This window comes from Uranotaenia lowii, chromosome 2 (assembly GCF_029784155.1).
Source record: "Uranotaenia lowii strain MFRU-FL chromosome 2, ASM2978415v1, whole genome shotgun sequence".
In the NCBI taxonomy this organism is placed as follows: domain Eukaryota; kingdom Metazoa; phylum Arthropoda; class Insecta; order Diptera; family Culicidae; genus Uranotaenia; species Uranotaenia lowii.
In genome coordinates, this window is record NC_073692.1 from 293,231,084 (window position 1) to 293,252,535 (window position 21,452).

Here is a 21,452-nt window from a genome sequence, read left to right on the forward strand (position 1 = left end):
GAATAGCGGTGCCTTAGTTTATAGAACTGATTTTGAAAGATGTGGCCGTTTTGAAACCGAATCATTTTTCAGATCCCTCTGAAACCTTTAGTTCTGATGATGTTGCGTTTTTCAATTACTAAGTTTTGAGTAAAATCATTCATAGACAACGAAGAACCGACAACCCTCTGTAAAAACAAAAACTGATATAAAATCTTTTTATTATCCACCATTTGATCGAAGATCAAGATATGAACTAACTATTCTATTTTGAGCAAGAAATCCCCGGTTTTATCAAAAGTCAAAAATACTCGCAACATTTGAAAAAATTGATTATTGATTTAAAACTTTCAATTTCTTTCTTCTTGCGTGTATCTTAGAAACGTCTCATTTTTTTTTTTTAATAAATATTCAACAGATTTTTACCTTTTTTTAAAGTTAACCTTTTAATCTTGAAAATTGGAGCTGGTAGAAAAAATCAAATAGCATTTTTGAATTCAGCACCCTCTAATTATACGAAATTATCAAGTGGCTTTTTGAATTTTTTACCTCATTCTGTGAGACAGTTTTGAACTCTATATTTCGGTGAAAATTTAGTCTTTTTTTCAGATTTCAGATTTCAGATTTCAAAATTTATTGTTTTCTTTCTTACCACACATTTTTTAAACTTTTGAATTCTGACATACAATTTTAATTATAATTCTGATTTTTTGAATTTTGAGTTAAATAGTTAAATCCTTTATCTTGGAACCAAAACTGAATTTTGGTTCCCCTTTCTTATTTTTTTCCGGTTTTGGGTCTGAATTCCCCGTTTTTCCGGAGCGATTTTAAATTCCCGGATTTACCGGTTCTGTGGCTACCCCTGAATCATGAAACTTACTCTTAACTGTGAAACCCAGCAGACGAGCTGAGGCGCAACGAGCGAGGTGGTTAGACCAAAGTGGAATGTGATCTCGCGCATGCGAAAAATCCAATAAGCTGAAGAACGGTTGCCGTTGAACGAGTTATTTGGAGGAATAATGTTCATCAATTTATGCCGTGGGACTGAATATCGTATAAATGTATTAATCCAACTTACTCTAAACTTACCTTCCTTTGATCTCCTCTGTTTGCAAAATTATTGTGATAACACACTGTAACACACTGGGATATCATCCTCTGGGATGATTCTTCCCTGAAATAATTTCGGATATTGCAATGTGAGAAGGCACTTTTTTTTTATTTGAAAAGATATTCATCTTTATTGTACGTTTTATTCCGCTGGTTTCATTCACAGTTACATTCAGCTTATTAATCCTGTAAGCTTATACAGATTAAGTTTTGTTGGTTCTTTCTCACGCAAGTATTTGAAATAAAGACGTTGATTATATTAATTCTTGTTTGTCGAAATTTAAACTTTCTGCTGTTGTTTGGCTGACGGTTTGTGTTTTTTCTTCTTCCTTTGTTATATTAAAGTGTTGAGTTTATATTATGATTGGATACTGATGCATTTCAATGTTGGAAATTGAATTTTAAAAACAAAACTGAGCGACTGTGATAATCCAATGAAAAGCAGTTCGTTCACGAAATCCGACACCGGTTACTAAGTAATGTGTAAAATTAAGATATTTTCAATTTGAGTGCACAGCGACTGTAACGGATCCTTTTGTGTTGAATCATGCACATATCGCTCTCGAAAGTAAGTGTTCGCTAGGGGCTAGCTGGCGTCAATTGATGGGGAGTTTAGTAGTCCCGGTTGACAGGGCTGCGGGATCGGGAACGGGATGCCTTCCGGAGGCTAGCAGAGCGGGATCGGTCACGGGAGCGAGAGCGGGAACGGGAGTAAGAGCGTCGGCCACCGGCACGGGGACGTTCGAAGGATCGTGAGCGCCGTCGGAAGCGATCCGGAGAACGATCTCGACCATTGAAGCGTCCACGACCGCCACCTCCTCCACGCTGTGGCGAAGAGGGACGTCCGTAGCGGGCCATTTGAATGCGAAGCTCCCTGCCGTCTAACATGCGTCCGTCCAATCCATCCAGGGCGTCCTGGGCGTCGCGCTTGTCGTAGAATCGAACGAAGGCAAAACCACGGCTTTCCCGGGAACGGCGATCACGTGGAATGTAGATATCGCCCACCTGGCCGTAGCGTTCGAAGGTTCTGCGCAGATCATCCGGAGTTGTCCGGTAGGTCAGATTGTCGACCTTCAGCGATACCATCCCGTCGATCTTCGGTGGAGGCCTTCCGTAGCTCATGATGATTGGCTAGCTGGCTGCTGTTTCTGGGATAGTTGTTGACTAAACCGTTAAAATGCACTCTGGAACAAGAGAATACGGATACTTGTTGTAAACTGATGATTATATAATTCGGAAGCAAGGGTATTTGGATGGCATGTAGGTATACCTAACATATTACAGGTAATATCAATCACAGGTATGTTTAGTTGGTGTTTGCAGGCTTTGGTGAGGTAAAATTATTTTGGCGGTAAGAAATCAAAGGTTGGATACGATTTTTTGTACTGTCGAACGTCAGGTCAAAATTTAAGTATCATTTCTAAAATTAAAATCTGTATACCATTTTACAGAAAACTATCAATTAGAAGCCTGTTCACCTTAAAAATTGGTACTTCTCCAAACTATTCAGGTTACCTTAAACTAAACCAATGTAAGCTTCGGCTAAATAAGACTTCAATGGAGTTGTGGTACCTTATTTGCCGATCAACAAATACGCGGCTCAAGTTCACCGATGTTGCGATTGTCAATTGTTGCTGACAATCCTTTTTTCCAAAGACGAACTTGAACTCTGGACATAATGTTGTTTGAAGTTTTCGTTTTTTTCCTCTGCTATTGACAACCATTTATGCCGACGAGCTAACTTACACCCCATTTCAGAGTTTTTTTTCTTTTTCATTTTCACACTTACCTCACCTAGAGCATGCTCTCGTAAGTATTGCTTTTTTGTCAGTTTAACCTTCATCAGGCATCATCATCATCGTCGCACATTTAAGAGCTCGACGCATATCTTGCTAAGTTCAGATCAGCTGCTTTGGGGTTCGAGTCTAGCTAGTTAGACCTAGGCCTGTTTGGCGTCACATTCTTGCATAACAATATGTGATTTCTTGTGCTGCTTGGTCGACTATTTGAGAAAAAAATAACCCCAAACACACAACAAGTGCGGTTGCCTAAAAGTTCGAATATAATTTTTGTAGAATTCCTACCTTCACTTAACATTTCAATTTTCGGAAAACATTGTTCCCTTCAACCTACTCAAAAGGCAATCAATAGTATTGAGATATCTTTGACACCTGTTTGTCAACGGAACACAAAGACCGGTTGATCACGGGCAGTGGTCTCAGACCATTGTCAATATGTAGTCAAAAAACGACAAAATCAAGATGGTCCATCCTGCATGGAGTCAATGAACTCTAAAATGATGAGATGTCAATCTTTTCCATGAAGATCAAATTGTCTGGGATGAATAAATCCAAGAGGTTTATCGAATTTCAACCACTAAACAGAGAAAAAAGCTGCAGTTCAAAATATTTTTCATACGCCTCAAAATTTATTTTAGCATACTACTGTAACGCAGAGGCGATTGAAATCGCTGTATTTCAAAACAATAAATTTACAAATGAATCGGCAATTGCATTTCTTTTTGTGATATTTTTTTTATCGAATCTTAAAATATTTTCGGGTAAATTCATAACGCTACTGCTGCTGCAAGAGTGGCGCCAACCGAAAAGAAAGTTTGGGATCGGACTCGAATGAGGGCCTAGGATTTGGTGTATAAATTGAGAAAAAAGAAAATTAAATGTATTACTCATTGAAAATTTTTACTGTGAACAAATAATAGATCATAACCCAGAAATGATTCTTTTTATTTTGAACTAATAAGTTATTTTTAAATTTTACCTATAGTGATTGTATAATGACAAAATGAAGTAATGCGAATTAAATTGCCTCTTTCAAAATTATTTGACCATTTTAGCTGCTTCAACTTCAACCCCGGTAATTTTTCAGAGTAACATTTTGGTTCATATCTGTGACCAGCTTAGAATATCTTGACATAACTGAAGAAAAAAAAATTGTTTTATATTCTCATAGAACTTCCAATTCAGTTCCGCTTGGAACCAAATAGTTAGTAAGCAGTTCATTAGAAAGATCGATACTTCAAATTGACCTTATATATTTAAAGATGCTTCAAACGCACATAAATGTTTTGTGAGATTTTTGAAGATTTCTCATGTTCGTGTAAAAGTGGGAATTATGTACTGTACTTTAAATGTCCAACATTAAATAAATATGCGACTTTTGGTTTCTTGGGATTCTTTTTCTATATGTTAAAGAGCTCTTATCTTCTTTTTTTTAATCTACGTATTATATACACAATTGTCCAGAATTGACTTGACATTTATGCTTAACATCCGTTGAAATTCATTACTAGTTGTACGTCTATGTTATTCCATGATTTTTTTCATCTTGGTGTTGAGAAAATTGAGCTTGAGTGTGGCAGTAGACTGAGTCGATTTGTAATCATTTTTGAATTTCTCAAACTCTGGGGTCTAAAAAACTTTATTTTTGTTCAAAGCTCATCCATGGTTTTTTGCAGTTTATCAGCATCATTTTTGTTTCTTCTTTGGAACCGAGCCTGCTCATGGTTTTTGTGCTAATTTATAACTTCTCTATAGGAATTTTTCGTATCTTTTTAAACAAAAAAGTTTGACTATTTTTCGTGCAATACTTCGCGAACTACCAGCAGTGATGTCAATTAAATTTATTGTTTTCAATTCCAAAAGACATACCCATGAAAAACAGCAACTTAGTTGTCTTATAAGTTACGAAGTTACGGTCTTCGACAAATTCAGCAAAAAATTTCCTTTAAAAAATGTATAAATTGACACAAAAACGGTTCCACAGAAGCAATAAGAATGAGTTCAAAATATTCAATTTTCCATAAAAACCTTTAAGTTAAAATTTACTCATGTAAACGTTATTTGAAAATTCTGAAAAAAAAATTATGGATGAATTTTGAATCAAGATGAAGCTTTTAAGACCCCAGGGTTTGAGAAATTCAAAAATAACTTCCAATCGACTCAGTCTAATATGGCAGTCTAGTGAACAAACAATGTCGAAATTTATAGGTTTAAAGACTGTTGTGTTACACTTGTTTTTTTCTATTTCTTTTTTTTTTTTTTTGTAGTAGTAAGTTCGACAGAGGAAATATGTTTTTTTCGGGTTTTTTTACTTGCAATCTCGTATTTAGCTAAATCGACGTATTGATTTACGTAGCCAACGTTTCGATTCTCATTGGATCTTCTTCAGGGACTAAAATATTGTTTATTTAGTCGGTTCTGCTGATCATAATTGATGCTTTCATACCGAAAAGATGCCGTTTTCTTGTGAGTGTCGACTCGGCTGGTTGTGTAAAGCTGTTTTTTATCTGTTTTCCGGATAATTTAAATTAATTTGTGTTTTTTTTATATAAGGTTTCTGCGTACAGATGTTTTCAGGTGAAAATCCGTAGTGTTTTTGGATTAATTTCAACAGCATCGAACTTTAAGCACAGTCTTCGTTTTGAACTTATATTGTTTTGATCAATATTCAGCTGTTTATACACTGCCGGCAAAAGGTTGGGTTTGGATAACGTGCTGCTATTAAGCCCACTCCCGTTATGATATGTTAAGTTTTTATCACCTAAACTTAACTTAAAGTTGGGGCACTTTTCAAAAACTGCAAAAACATCAAACCCGATCATCTCAAGGTGGGTTGGACCAATTTTCAAAATTCGAGTTGCATTCAAATCCCTTTTTTCATATTTATCAAAACACATTTGTTAAATTTTGTGAAAACAATTTGTAATGTACTTGAAATAAATAAAATAGCTTGCTAAAGTTATCGTTAATAAGTTTGGGATCACCCCGCAACATATTGTAAAGGCCATAATTTAGGGACCTGTCTTCTAAAACAAGCATTTTTATTTCACGCATATCTCGGTTATCAAACATCGATTTGTTTATCTGGTAAGATGATTTAGAAGCTTATGAGTTGAACATACTTTACGGATATTTAGTTAAAGTATTTTTGAAGACTAACTCCATTAAACATTTAGCTAAAGTTCGATCATTTTCTGATAATTTTCACCAAATAGTCCGCCCGTTAAAAAAAACACGCAATTTTGATTTGACCATAACATAGTTGTCTTACATTTACAAGTTTTTGCAGAACGATTGGGCTTAAGCTCATGCTCTGCACTTACTTATGAAATAGTTATTGAAAGTATAAGTATTGAAATCATATGGTTCATGATATCACAACTTTACACTCATTTAAAAACTGATGTTCCAATCTTAGTATACGTTTTTCTGATAATCATCTACGATATATGTTTTAGCCTCCTATATAAAATGCAGATCCCAAACTAATGGCCGTTACACCATACCTGCGGGGTGATCCCAAACTTTTGAACGAAAACTTACGTACTATTTTATTCATTTTAAGTACCATACATAAACTGGGGGAACTTTGATCAAAATGAAATTTTCGCAGATAATCATCATTAACTGAGTCTGAAGTTAAAATATCTGTAAACTGTTTTCTACGTTTGAAAGCTTATAAATTGAGTTTCAAATAGACTAAGTTTGGTTTGTAGTTGGAGATTTTTTTTATATTACTTAAAATGTAGTTTTAAAGTTTTGAAACATCTGTTTTTTTCGAAGACTCACAAACAAACACCTTTTCTTATAAAATGATAGCATTTAGAAGCATTTGGTTTTGTATGAAAGTTTCAATTTTTCCTTTATATAGGTATAGTTTTAGAGTTATTTTTATGGTCATTCTATGATAAATTTTGTATATTTAAAAAACGAACATTTTCTATTAGAAAGCCTGTATAGAACAAATGCCAACAAAAGTGGTTGAGTTTCAATAGAAAAAGAACATAGGAACAGTAGTAGGACCTAGGGAATTGCATGAAGGTAAGATTTAATTTTTTTTTGGAACCAAAAATATTGAGAAATGTTTATAATGTTTGCCCCAAAATGTATGCAGCAACATTGTCCATCTGTTGAGTATATTTGTTTTTGAAAGAAAACGTTAAAAAATTAAATTGAGTCCAAACAAAAATCTACTGTTCATGATGTTTTAAGCCTTCTGTGCTTATTGGCATCAAAACAATAATTTTGAAGATGTTGAGATACGTTACAACCAACCCAGCTAACATGAAATCGTAATAGAAATGATAATCCAAATCGACTATTAACTCATTTTCAATAACCATCGTAAACACTTTGGGTATTAAGTGAAAAAAGTTGAATCGGATATAGCAGTTTAGTCAATTCGTAAATATGTCTCCAAAAAGTTGAAAATATGCTAATTCGACATTTACGATTTGAGTGAACTGATTTACGATAAATGGGCGGTCCTTCAATTGACACTCTATGAGGGCTCTTCCTTTGACCGGTTCGTAAAAAGAAAATCTCATCTATAGAGCTATAGCGTGGATCATATCAACTGATGAGTTGGCATCGTGGTAAGCTATCGGACAGCGAACTCGGAGGAATGGAGTTCAAATCTCGGTCGAAGAAATTTTTTTTTTCGTTTATTTTGCTTTTTGTGGGAAAATCGAAACGTTGGAATCTTGTCATTGTAGATATATCGCCCCCACTTTTGTAGCTATATGTCATTTTAGTAACTTTAATACAATCTATTAATCTGGTATATTTGTTTGAATAATTCTGTTGTTCCTGCATTATACCTTCATAAATGTTTGCTGGGATAGTGATCAGATGAACCCCGAAACATGAAATCTTGGTATTGTAACTAAACATTTAGTTATAGCCACTAAAGTCATTTGAATATTCTACTATCAATGATCATGCTTCACAGTCCATACCTCAGTAAGTATTTTGAAAATTTTTAGTGCTACAAAAAAGCAACCCCTTCAAAAATATTCTAAAATGAATTAAAAAATGGATCAATGTTCCCCCAGTTTACGGTACATTACTAATTTTTTGCACAAAGTTTAACAAATGTGTTTTGATAAATATGAAAAAAGGATTTTAATGCAACTCGAATTTAAAAGTTTGGTCCACCCCACCTTGAGATGATCGGGTTTGAATTTTAAGTGCAGTTTTTGAAAAGTGTCCCAACTTTAAGCTAAGTTTAGGCAATATAAGCTTAACTTTTTGTCAAAAACATTCTAAGAAGCTTTTGCTCACGATCTATCGAATGAATTGCAACATGTCATAAAATGGCTGAGATATGGTCGATCATGTTTTTGAAGTGGCACTTTTGGTCGGCAGTGTATGTGTGTTGATGATGTAGTTTTTTGTGTGCATTTTTTTATCTGCCAGTTCGCATATTTTTCCGAGTAATTGGAAAATGTTTGCGTATGAAGAGTGGATGTTTTCTATGTCTTTCTTAATGTGTTAGTGTTTTCTCCATATTTTTAATTTTCGTTCAACTGTTTCTCAACATTCAGATAGTAGATTGGCATTGAGAAAAGAATATCCGGCGTACTTGAAAATTTACAGCCTATCAAAAGATAATGTCTTGAAAACAACACTAGCACTAGCCCAGTGAGTGATTCACCACCAAACTTTTTCCACTAATGCCATGAACTGTGTTCGTTCCTCAATCACCTCGAAAGTCCCCAAATCGATTAAAATGTCGCTCACGTTCCTCATCAGGCATCAATTTAACTTTTTTTTTCCCTTTCGTACGTGTCAATTCGCATTGGTGGTGTCAGTGGTGAATTTTCTATTAACTACGACGATGAAAGCCTTCAATGACTACTTAAATACAAACCAGACTTTGGACGAGTACCCTCACGTCCGTCCGTTGTCGAAATTTGGCGGGACATGGCCCGGAGGACACCGGACAGAGTAAAGACCTCCGTCGAGTCATCAGTTGGTTAGTTAGCAAGCTTTTGTCGCGCAACCTTTAAACGGAGAGACAGACAAACAAACAAACATGTCGTCGTCCCGTTGATCTGTTGACGGTGTTCGATTTGTGCGGAGGTCAAACGCTATCAGATGCCGAAGAAATAGTTGGGCTGATGCGCCACCTGGTCCAACGGCCTTGATCTTGTGCGATCGATCGAGAAAAGAAACCCGCCGTTTGGTTGGACATTAGGTAGTTCGTTTGGTAAAAAGAAATCTTGATCGAGCCCATCGTCCGATCATAGATAAATAGGTAGCAAATCAATCCGAGGTAAACCTCCCCGAAAATTTTACGCCTTTCGGATATTCCGTCGGGCGAGCCCCAAAGTGGAAGACGAAACGGACTTGATTAATGCTCTCGGTATGGATGGAGGATCCCAACAAATTCGGAGCACGTCTGACCTCCAGAATTCTCTAATGCCATAAACAATCAGCAGCCTGCCGCCGCCGCCGGGTTGTTTGACGCGGTGATATTCGTGCCACGGTTTTTCTAGTAGATCAACCGGCGCGTTGATTTGGCACGTGCTGCACTGATTAGGCGATCTAAACTGCAGATATTATTTCTCTTAACTACTGTATAGTGCTGCTATTTACCATGCCGTTTGTTTGCTGGAGACATGTCGTCGTTAAGTGTAGGCGTCTTTCGCTTCCTAATGGGGGTGGATGCACTTTGAAAGAACCCGGCTGAACTTTGAGGCTTTTTCGGTTGGTACCAGGGTTGACGTTTTGAAGGACACTCAACTTTTTTAGTTGAGAAGTTTAAGTATCCACACCCATAGAAGAAGTTGCAAAAATCCAATGCCTATTTAGCAAATCTCTGTGCCGAAGATGCGCTGAAAAGTGTACTGTACCAAAGATGATATGATTGGAAAAGTATACTGGCATAAAGACTCGAGCTCCCAAGAAAAATGATGTGCCACTACATTCAAGCGAAACAAGAAAAACATTTCATGGGTTTTTCAACCTATTGGATAACTCATCCAAAAAATATATATAGTGAGAATCGAACTCACTGCAACATCCCACCCAAGCTTGCCAGTCTGATATCTTATCCAGTGCACCATCTGAGTCGGTTAGCGACCAAAAATGTATTGTCATAATTGTTCTGATACCGCCGATTACAAAAAAAACGCACTGCACTGGCCGTCTGTCGTTTGGCCGGTGTCTTTTTTCATCCTCCTTTGTCTTTGATGGGAAACGGATGAAAATGGGAGAGGAATGGGGTGGAAATGGGAAACTAGAAACTGACTAGAGAACAAATAATGTTTTTTCTTCAAATGCCGGAACATCATTCAACAATATCCTTGCTGCCTGATTGGTTCCATTCCGCTTTGACTTGTGATAGGATATGGGATATGTTATATTTTGTTTCTTTCAGACATATGCTATGCGGTTGCGCTGGAAGGATAATCCCAGTTATTAGAAAGGTTGTTAATGCCGATCCGGCATATAATCTTATACCAATAATTCCACTTCTAAGGATGTTCATTATTGGAGTAGAATTTGATTTGTGGGTGCACCATTCAGAATATGGTTAGGGATCTTTAAATAACGGAAATGTCCCAAATTGTTTTTTTTTTTCAATATACATGTTGGGCCTTATAGGAAAAGTATAACTTTTTTTACAGCCGATAGCATTGGACACGTGAGGTCCATATCAAGCTTGCTTTATTTAGAATATGAACAAACTTTTGCTCATATTGTGGCGCTCCTGATGAACGGATTCGAAAGTTCTTGGCGCCCACGTATCGGGAATTTTGTCGGCTTCACGTATGCATTGCTAACATTCCGCAAATTGACTGTATTTTGTGAACAATCAACATGAAAGCCGAAAGAAGGGAAAAAATTGTACACAATTATTTGGAAAATCCATTGTGCTCTGCATCTAGGCTAGCTAAACAGTAGAAATTGCCTAGAAATACAGTATGTAAAAGACATACACCGTCTTAGCCGTTTTAGGCTTTACAGACTGAATTAATGGACATGGACAACTCAAGATTAACATTTAACACCCAGTACCGAGATGGGAATCGAACCCATGCCATCAGTGGACCAGCGATTACCGTCTTATCACGCTAACCACTCGACCATCGAGATGTATGGCGCGTTATTAAACGGTATAAGGACCCAGACAACCAGAAGTCGTATATTATTTTACAGATTATATCGTATGAATGTTATTTAAACTCATTTTCGTATATCTGCACCTACAATGTGCGGCCCTTGAATATCCTTTATCGTATTTAAATGCATTGCATGTTTTTATTACGACAATTCGTATATCTGCATCTACAATGTGCGTCACATTCGTCACATGCATATTCTTTATCGTATTTGAATACATTGCATGATTTCATTACGAAAAACAATCCAAATCAAGAATATGTGTGCTAATGTACCTATATGACCTCCAAAGTGATACGTATATACTGGTTTTGCTGCATTATATACGATACGTTTACACGTATATTTGCACGTATATTTGTGTTGCAAATTTGATATACCCACCAAATGGTTGTCTGGGGAAACATCCCAAGCAACCAAAAGACGCGTTTTTACTTAAAGATGGAACTCTGAAGCTAACATTTGGCTGAAAAAATGTTTTACGGGGACTTCAGGTGACTCTTGTCGCGTAAAAGTTACTCAGGAACTTCCATCGGCCTTTGAAAGGTTAAATTATCGATTACGGAACTTCTAAGCACTTTTGATGGAACTTTCGCTTAACACTTTCTAACGCACCATTAAGATACTTCAAGGTGTTTTAGAGAACCTATATGGGAATTCTAAGCGACATGTCAAAAGGTCTGTCAATTTCTTGTCATGGTATTTGTTTTGTTTGTATCTGTACTGATATTTACAAATGGAATTCAAGATTTTTTCGAATTTTTCTTATACCTAAATGTTGAGATATTCGAATAAATTTTTGATGATGCGAATTTTTGTTATTATTCATATTGTGTCCTGTAAGTCCTTTAAACGAAATAAGGTACAATCTATTGATCAACCCATTCAATCATCTCAAATGACATTTTAAATACTTATTATCACAGTGGCAATGAACTATTGCTGGATTGGTCGAGAGGCTGGTGAGTTTCATTGTAACCTAGAGAGCAGCGGTTCAATTCTCTAGGCGTATAAGCAGCTTTTGTAATCAAAACAATGTAATTAAAATCAATGAAATAGACCATGATAGACCGACAACCTAGCAATCTGACATCTGGTTGTCAGAGCAATCTGTTAATCGGATTTTTTTCGGCACGTAGAAGTTTCTTGACATTCTTTTAGAAGCTGAATAGCGTTCTCTACAGCCACCCAAACGAACTTGAAAGTAGCTTTAAGAACTTAAATTTTGGGCTGATTAGCATTCTCTTCAGACCCAAACGAGAGCTGATTAAGCTTCTGTGAAACCTTTTTAAGGAAATTCTGGTTGCTTGGGATTGACGACGATTCGGAGGCCTCAAGCCAATCGTCGGAGTGGAACTTTCGACCGGGAACTGCATGGTAAGATTTTGAAGATGATTAAGATGAATTCAAATCTGTCAGACCGTGATTTGGCCAGAAAATTCGATGTTGCCCAAAGTACCGTGAGGAGAAATCGACTCCGGGAAGGAATCAAGTCGCATCGAGCTAGCAAACAGCCAAATCGGAATAGTGTGGCCAAAGTCCGTGCTCGGAAGCTATACGACCAGGTTCTGGCCAAGTTCAAAGGGTAACTTCTGATGGACGATGAAACCTATGTCAAGGCTAACTTCGGGCAAATCCAATATCAAAAATTTTACATGGCAACGACTCGGGGAGATGTTCCAGTCAAATTTAATTTGGTTTTGCCGACAAATTTGCACGGAAATTTATGATTTGGCAGGGCATTTGCAGCTGCGAAAACGAAAGTTTTCGTTACAAATAAGACAATGACGTAGGAACTACGCCCAAAAACGAATTTCGCCGTCCATTTGATACCACGACCATCCCGTAATGTTTTGGCCAGATTTAGCAAGCGCTGGACGAAAAAGGTGTGTGCCGCCTTATGATCCGTGTTACAGGAAAAATTAGAGGATTCCTTCGAAACCGTGACGAATAATTTTACTCGTATTTTTTCTCAAACGTATGAAGAAAACGCTACATTTGTATGAAAAAAGATCTTGAATTCAATAATAAATAACTGAAATACAGGCAATTGTTTTTGTTCCAATTCTATCCTTCCGGTTCTTCTGAAATTAAGCATAAACATCGAGCACAATTGCTAAACATTCAAACAACTAGGAAAACTTGTTGAACCAAGTTTCACAAATGTGGTCTGGTTGAATTACTTGAAGTTTCTAGTTTAAGTTTATGTACTTTATTTAATTCTAACCCCAAAGAATTTTGAAATATGTTTTCAACTTTAGAGGCTATTTTTTTTAACAAAAAGTTTCCTCTTTTTACCATCGTTTTTTAATGATTTAACTTGTCGTAAAAACTTTGTTGAACATTATGGATATGCTCCGAGTTTTCAACCTTTCAACAATGTTACAACTTTTGAATTTTCAAAACCTTATCAATTTGAAAAAAAAAATCATGCCAGCGAAATAGTTTTGGAGTCAATTATTGATAAATTTACCACCGCAAACTTTTCCGGAAGCGAACTGCGATACTTTTTACATTGGCACAGAAATCAATGTAAAAACCCGTGAATTAATTGGTAGTTAAACTGCAGCACTGCATCCAACAAACAAAAATCGCCCTCAAGGCGAACAGGAAGTCTTCCACCATGTGATGATGGCCAAAATGTAAAAGTAGTTTTTGAATGACCAGCTCCTAATCGAGATGATTTCATTGAGCAAGTACTGCACTGCACATAACGAAACACAATTAATGAATGAAGAACCTGATCCCAGGAGGAGGAATTGATGAGGTGAGGGTTATTTAAGCCACCGATCATCGGCTTCCGAGAATTTCCTCAATGACGGCGATCCAATTTTACACTGGAACGCTGAAATTAAACAGGTTTTTAATAAACAAAAAATAGAAAAAAGCCGAGATAATGGGTCGGCGATCTTATTGAAGCTTTTAAAAACTGGAGTGAAATGCAACTATGAAAATCGCAGAAACTACAGGAAACATACTTAGGAGAAGATGTCAACTATATAGCCGTGGCAATATCGAAAATCCGCGAGCGTCACTTTCGGAACCAATAAAAAAAAGTGTAGGCATTCCAAGGTGGCTCGTAACTCTTTTTGGACAAACACCCTGAAAGTTCAGTTCGGGTGAGCGCATTGTCCGCTTTACGGGGAGCTTGAATATTATAACAATAATAAAAATAATTTTAAAGCCAGCATTACAACCCGCGTAGACCAATGAAGCAAAATAAAACGTACGCGTGAGTGTCGTCCTCCGATGGAACGTGATTGCGTCCCCATCGCGATCGCCCCCTCGTCAGTCAGTCAGCCATTCAATCATGCCGGGAAGATCCGCAGACAGCTGATTAAGGTGCGCGTGCTTTTATGTACGCGCATTGAAAACGAATTTCCATCGAAAGTTGTTCAATTAGGTCATACTTCTTTTTGAAAACAAAGCTCAATAGCTCTCTAGACTCAAAACGATTGACTAATGATGTTTTTTTCTTTTTTTTTACAGTGATCGCCACCTACCAGGAGCCGGTGCCGGGATGGATCGACAATTTCTACGGTCCCACGGGTGTGATTGCTGGAGCCGGAACTGGAGTGCTTCGGACGCTTCGAGCAGATCCTAAAAAGGTGGCCAACATGGTTCCGGTCGATCTGTGCGTCAATGGTATCATTTCCGCTGCCTGGGACATCGCCGAGCGTTTCCGAACGTGAGAGTCGCAATTTTGACGAGCGTCATCCACAAAATAATTCTTTATTAAATTTGCAGAGAAATCATGCCGGATCCGGAGATTCCGGTGTACAATTTCTGTACCGAGAAGAGCAACTGCATAACGTGGGGGGATTTCTGCTACACGACCATCAAGTTTGGATCGATGTACCCGACGCTCAAATCGATCTGGTACCTGTGCTACCAGAGCCATCCGAACAAGATCATGCACTACCTGGCGATTCTGTTCCTGCACTACGCACCGGCGATATTTTTCGATGTCATTGCCCTGTTCATAGGACGGAAGCCCAGGTAAGTTTGACTTTTTTCAAGAACAGATAGTGCTTCTACTTACTTCACTCAGGAATTCAAATTCAACAATAAACTTTAGAAAAATTAAAATTGAAAAAAAAAAACAAAATATTCTCGAAATCGATTGTACATTTAAAATTGGAAGGTGTTGTTCGTTGTCCTTACATTACTTGAAAACTGTAGAAAGTTGTCCTTCCATCACTGGAAAGTTGTAGATCCAATTGAGATGCAATTTGTTATTTCAGGGTTCTCGGGACTGAGGGTGGTTTCTGCAGGTGTTACATATATTTATCTTCCATATAAATCTTCTTTGTTTATTTGTATAAAAATCAACGGATTACATGTTGATCGGTCGAATATCTGGACAATTTAATGGATTGATGTTTTTCTCGACGAATTGCATGTTATTGTCTGAAAGCCACTGCAGTACGGGCTTGGTGTAATGTGCAGATGCCAAATCCGGCCAGAAGAGAAGTGATGCTTTTTTATAGAGAGGCAGCTATCTTTATTCTTTGTAAACCTTTTGTGTAGAAAACACTTGACCGCATACCACAGGTTTTGTGTGGTGTACTTTGAACCGTTTTGCGAGTTGCATTGCATATCCTTAACCTGAACTATAGTTCATAACTGACAGGCTTACGTACTCCTAACAATGAATATTTGGTTGTAGGTAACACCATTTTCAGTGCACCAAGTGTGTCGAATTGAATTTTCTTAGTTTCAAGATCAATATGAACACGAAGATAAAAAAAAACTAATCCAAACAAATTGATTACACAACACTTTTAAGCATGTAAACAAACTTTTGCTTGGAAGCATACAGAAAAAAAGTTCACCAAGTTTTGAGTAAACTAGTTTTAAAAGTTGCTAATGACCTTCCTATACAGTTTTTAAATCGATGAGATTTTCTAAAGGGCGAACACGAAATTATTGCGACAAATCAACCAAATTTTGCACACTTTCTCATTGATGTGTATTGTTTACATGCTGTCAAACTCGAAGTCGTGTTTTTGGATTCAACGAAAATGGAGGTGACCTAACGCAAGTCGAGAAAACAAATTCTTTCCAAACACCTGGAATTTTCTGACCTGTCGCCCCGGCAGTTGGGAAAAATATTGAACCATTCAACCGTTTCCAGAGTGTTGAAGTGGTTCCAGAAGCAGTTGACGTTGAACCACGGCAAAGGAGCTGAAAGAAAACCGGGACGAGAACAAAAAGACGGAGGGAAAGGTGAAGCGGATGATTGGAGCAAATCCCAACGTCTTAAGCCGTGATTTGCCTAAAAAGATCAGCATGTCGCAGAGCTACGTCCAGAATCCAGAAAAGAGAGCTGGACTACAGTATTGTTCCGATTTTGTCAGCCTCATCTTGAATTTAGGGCTGACAAAACATGGTACCTGACAAAATCGGGAAAAAAATTTCTTGAAAAAAATAATATCAATTTTGATTTGATAATTGTCCGTTTACTTGTTATTTCGATATTTTATGTCAATATCGTGATAAGGGACATTGACCCCTTTTCTTTATTTTTTACCCTTCTTACAAAGAAGGGTATACATGTCGCTTGAAAAACCAACTTTCGATCCGAGGCCCGGAGGGCCAAGTGTCATATACCATTCGACTCAGTTCGTCGAGATCGGACCATGAGTGTATTATTTTTTTTCAAGATGGAAATTTGACTTCAAACCATAACAGCCGGGTGTTTGCTGCCGTGAGTGGGTTCGTCCCACTAAAACCACCTTGAGCTTCGTGTGCCAGATGTGCCCCTGGTACACGATGTGTTTTTTTTTTTTAGTTGATCACCCAGGTGGTAAATCCTTTTTACGGATTGCATTCCAAGGCACGGCGAGCGACCGAGTCCCCCCAGTATGCTACTCTGGGTCCATGGGTGCAATTGGACGACTCATGATACTATGTACCCCTACGCCATAAAGTCCACCTGGGGCCTCTGGCCATAATTCCCATCCGGACCTGCAACGAAGGCTGTACCCAAGATGGGAGACCAAGTCCGCGCTTAAGCGCTCTTCGGCAAACTCCAGTTCGAGTCAAACTCCAGCATATATACCCTGCCTCTTGTTACGATTCAAGAATAAGGACCCCGCCTCTAACGACTTGAGATCCGGCCTTTACTCGCAAATCGAGACTAGCTTGGTTGCCACGAAAAAACGTGCGCTCCGCCTCTGTTCGAGACCACTGCAAGAGACCAATGACCTCTCCTCTAACGACTTGAGGTCTTGGCTCCGCCTGGCTTGGCTCGAGGCCCTCCCCTCTTTGCCCGTCCGTGTGCCGATCGAGAGCAGCTTATCCTGGACACGCGCCTGTCACAGCACACGTCCGGGGCTTTACGAAAAACTACTCGGATGGTTCCCGGCGAAGAATTCATCCTACACCGACTCAGGTGACTCACCCGCCGACAACGTGAAGTCACCCTACCCGAGAGTATTTCGCGGCGTAAATACTCTTCCCCCTACGAGTTCGACTACGAAGAAGGTCTAGTCTTATCCCCGCAGCCTCCCTCGTAGGGAGCGCGTTCTACTCAGATACTCCGCGGCGGTAGAGGTATCCTACACAACGATCGCGACGTACCTAAACAGCTCGGCATACGCAGAAGGTAAAGTCTTATCTTTGTATGCTTTACTGCTAGGATCGGACGCACACTACTCGAATGCCCCCCGCCGAAAGGACATCCTACTCCGACCGTGGTCCGGTCTTCCTCCTCCCTTTTTGGCTGGCAACCCTAGGGTTTTTGCCCGCCGTGTGCCGAATCGAGAGCAGCTTATCTTAGACTCGCGCCTGTCACAGCACATGTACGGGTCTTAGACGCTTGCGACTCAGATGAATCCCGACGGTGATGTCATCCTACCCGACTCGAGTGGCTCATTCGACGGCGACGTGAGACCACTCTACCCGAGAGTACTCCGCGACGTGAATACTCTTCCCCCTACGAGTTCGACTGCGGAGAAGGTCTTGTCTTATCCCCACAGCCTCCGTCGCAGGTGGCGCGTTCGACTCGGATACTCCGCGACGATAACGTTGGAGGTATCCTACACACAGACGCGCGACGTACCTAGCAGCTCGGCATACGCAGAAGGTAAAGTCTTATCTTTGTATGCTTTACTGCCAAGGTCGGACGCACACTACTCAGGTGTTCCCCGACGAAGGAGTCACCCTACACCGATCGCGGACTGGTGCTGGTTCCAACTCCTCTGCAGGGCAGTCATGATCCGGGTGAACCCATCGCTGACCACGCGCCAAATGTTGGCGTCCTCGCACATCCTCTGCACGATGTTGTCGGCTGTCGTGTTTGGTCCGCAGGCGGCAAGCATGTTAGCACGTACCTCCTCGAACCTTGGACAGCTGAACACTTCGTGTTCTGGCGTCTCTACTATGTCTCCGCAGGTTAGACAGGATGGCGAAGCCACGTGTCCAAACCGATGGTGGTACTGCATGAAACATCCGCGACCAGTCAGGAACTGTGTCATGCAAAAGTCCACCTCACCATGTCTTCGATCCATCCAGGATCCGATATTAGGGATCAAGCGATGGGCGACCGGCCACGTTCCGAGCTGTCCCACTGGTGCTGCCAGTTGGACAGCGAGGTTTCTCTGGCATGTTTCCGCACGTCGGGCATGTGCCTGTGCTCGTAGCAGAAGGCATCTTCCTCTAGCAAGACCGAGATGGGCATGACCCCCGCCACAACATCAGCGGCTACCGAGGACACCGTTCGGTATGCGCTGATTACACGCAGGTTCATCAGCCGCTGCACACTGCAGAGCTTTTGCAGATTACACTGCCTGCTCAAGGCTGCCTTCCAGGCTGCCACTCCGTAACGCAGAATGGACGAGGACACTCGCCAGGACCCTCCTTCTGCTGCAGCGGATCGCCGAGTTGTTCGACATGGCCCGTGAGAGGGCTGCTGTCGCCATTGCCGCTCTTTTGCAGGCGTAGTCGACGTGGGCCGTGAAGCTCAGCCGGTCGTCAATCATCACCCCCAGGTATTTTACCGCACGCTTGGACTCAATTTCGCACGGTTCAACTGCGATCGTCCCTGATTGTGCTGAAATCAGGTTGGTGATCAGCACCATCTCGGTCTTGTGGTGAGCCAGGCGTAGGCTCTTGGAGCGCATCCAGTTTTCCACCTTCTCAATAGCTACTGTGGCGAGTAGCTCGACTTCCTCCGTTGACGGGCCCGATGCCAGGAGAACTACATCGTCGACGAATCCCACAAGTCTCACTCCTGTGGGGAGACGCAGTCTCAGCAGTTCGTCGTAGACGATGTTCTACAATACCGGGCCAAGTATCGCCGGGCCAAGTAGTTGGCGGTCACGGAAGTAACACTCCACCATCCTACAGATATATGCCGGAATACTCATGTTGATGAGCGACGACGCAATCGCTGCCCAACTGACGCTGTTAAACGCGCTCACAGAATCACAGCTGAATCTGGAACGGCTCAGGTGTATCACAGCTGAATATCACAGAATCCGGACGGAATGTCTCCAATCTGGCAACTCATCCTGGCTGCACTGCTTCGACGGGCGTACCGCAGCTGCCCGGTGCATCTCCGACGACTTCCGGCTCGATCAGGCTGGCTCTCACCATGTCCGCACCTTACTTCCGCAAAAACCGGACTCGCAAAGCCAAAATGGCGAAAAATTGAGTCCCGAAAAGCGATCGGCTCTTGAGCAACGGCTCAGCTTCCAAGAACGACAAAATTGAAATTTATTGCGACTTTAGGTTTGGCTCATGCAGTGCAATAATAAGGCTCTTACTCAATGGGGCCGTTGTCTCCTGCTAGATTTATAGGCTACCGTCTGTTACTGGGCACCCGACAGTACTTTATCGAACAGTTACTTTAATGGGTCTAGGAGGGGAGTTTTAAGGTTAGACTAACCCTTTGCTTTGTCTCGGAGTTGTGAAGCATTCTTTCTCCTTCTTTTTTTTTGCTCTTGGACACCAAATCCCTCAGCAAATGCTGTTTGTTTGAGAGGGTCATCATCGAAGGAAAAGTGTTGTTTTACCTGAGCTTTGGTTGTTTATTCTTCCGGCTAATCTAGACTCGGATTCCGTCTGTAAACTATATAATACTTCGTTAGGCCGTTACTTGCAGGGCAACTTTCATCTCACCTTAGCAGCAGCAATTCCGAATCCCCGTTTGACCACAGCTGGGCACTTATTTGTCCACAGGGGAGCACTTATTTGTCCGCTGCCTGCGAGTCGAAGAAATGTGAAGCTGATCCACTTTATCTCACCTTATTGAAGAACGATACGGATATCTCCTCCTTCAATTCTGGCTGCGACTCTGGGGCCAAATGGGGGAATTTCAGCAATAAATGCTTTTACTGCGATGAAGAATCGAAATCCAAATTTTCTTCTTTGGTTGCGTTGTTTTGACTTGTTGATTGTTGTTTACGTTATTTTCCCAAGTGTGCGTTTGATGTTTACACTCTAAGTTCTAAACACTCATTCTTTGGTCTTCTATTAACTCTGATGGTAGAACACGCTCAGAAAGAAATAACTACACTGACTTAATTATAATGCTACATACTTTAGCATCCAAATGGGGCTGACTAGAACCAGGTACCGACCCGTAGCCGTATTGGTCGATGATATTTTTCATGCTTGTGTGGTGTACTTAAGCATGTAAACAAATTTTTGCTTGCTTACACACAGAAAAATGTTCACCCATTTATTAAATAAACTAGTTTTAAAAATTGCTAATGACTTTTTTATACAGTTCTTAAATTGAGGAGATTTTCTGCTGTATCGAAAAGAACACAAATAAGTTTTGTGTATATGAGTTCATTTTTGCCTTCAAAAACCTTCCTCACGTGTAGATAAGGGGGCTTCCATACAAAATTAATAAATAATTTAAAGCATGTCAAACACCTTTCAAGAAATTTTCATTAAATTTTGTACGAAAGAAGTTTTGATACAACTACATAATTTGTGAAATCTGTAAGACTTCAAAAAGGTATACAGCATGTCCAAGTACGTGATCAAAGGTTGTGACATCTTTATGTTCATTCATCGTAAAAGAATTTCATTTCTTTATTGGTCACTGGACAGTCTCTTTAGGAACTAAACAACAAGAGGAGTTTAAAAAACGGTCATTCGCTTTAATCGCTTGTTAATCCACAAACTCTCGATCAACCTTCTACAACAAACAGAAATGCTTATCTTTCCGGAGGTTCAAAATCTGCCTTATTTTTCAACTCGTTTCCTTAGAAGCTGATAGCCTGAGTTTGCCAAACCTGACGTGAGCCGGAATTTGCTTGTTAATTCCCGAAAACCACGTAAAAAAACCCTTTAATTTCTGCAGCTCTAAAACTTGAAATAATAAGACATGTAACTTGACATTTAAGACCTGAGGCCTGAGACCTGAGACTTTAGACTTGAGAAATGAGATCTGAGACCTGCGAACTTGTACCTGAG

At 39.9% G+C, this 21,452-nt stretch overlaps 2 protein-coding genes across 3 annotated transcripts in view; one reads left to right on the plus strand and one right to left on the minus strand.

The window, feature by feature from the left end:
• The window catches only part of LOC129744496 (fatty acyl-CoA reductase wat), a 122,501-nt gene that overhangs the window by 98,557 nt on the left and 2,492 nt on the right, over positions 1–21,452 (plus strand). For both annotated transcript variants that reach the window (XM_055737033.1, XM_055737035.1), the window contains exons 7-8: positions 14,508–14,706; positions 14,766–15,017. In XM_055737033.1, coding sequence (XP_055593008.1) covers positions 14,508–14,706; positions 14,766–15,017 — 451 coding nt within the window. The remainder of the gene's footprint in view (positions 1–14,507; positions 14,707–14,765; positions 15,018–21,452) is intronic.
• Positions 1,191–21,452, minus strand: part of LOC129744497 (transmembrane protein 14 homolog) — a 31,851-nt gene continuing 11,589 nt past the window's right edge. Inside the window, exon 2 of the mRNA XM_055737036.1 lies at positions 1,191–2,273. Coding sequence (XP_055593011.1) covers positions 1,702–2,211 — 510 coding nt within the window. The 5' untranslated portion in view covers positions 2,212–2,273 and the 3' untranslated portion in view covers positions 1,191–1,701. The remainder of the gene's footprint in view (positions 2,274–21,452) is intronic.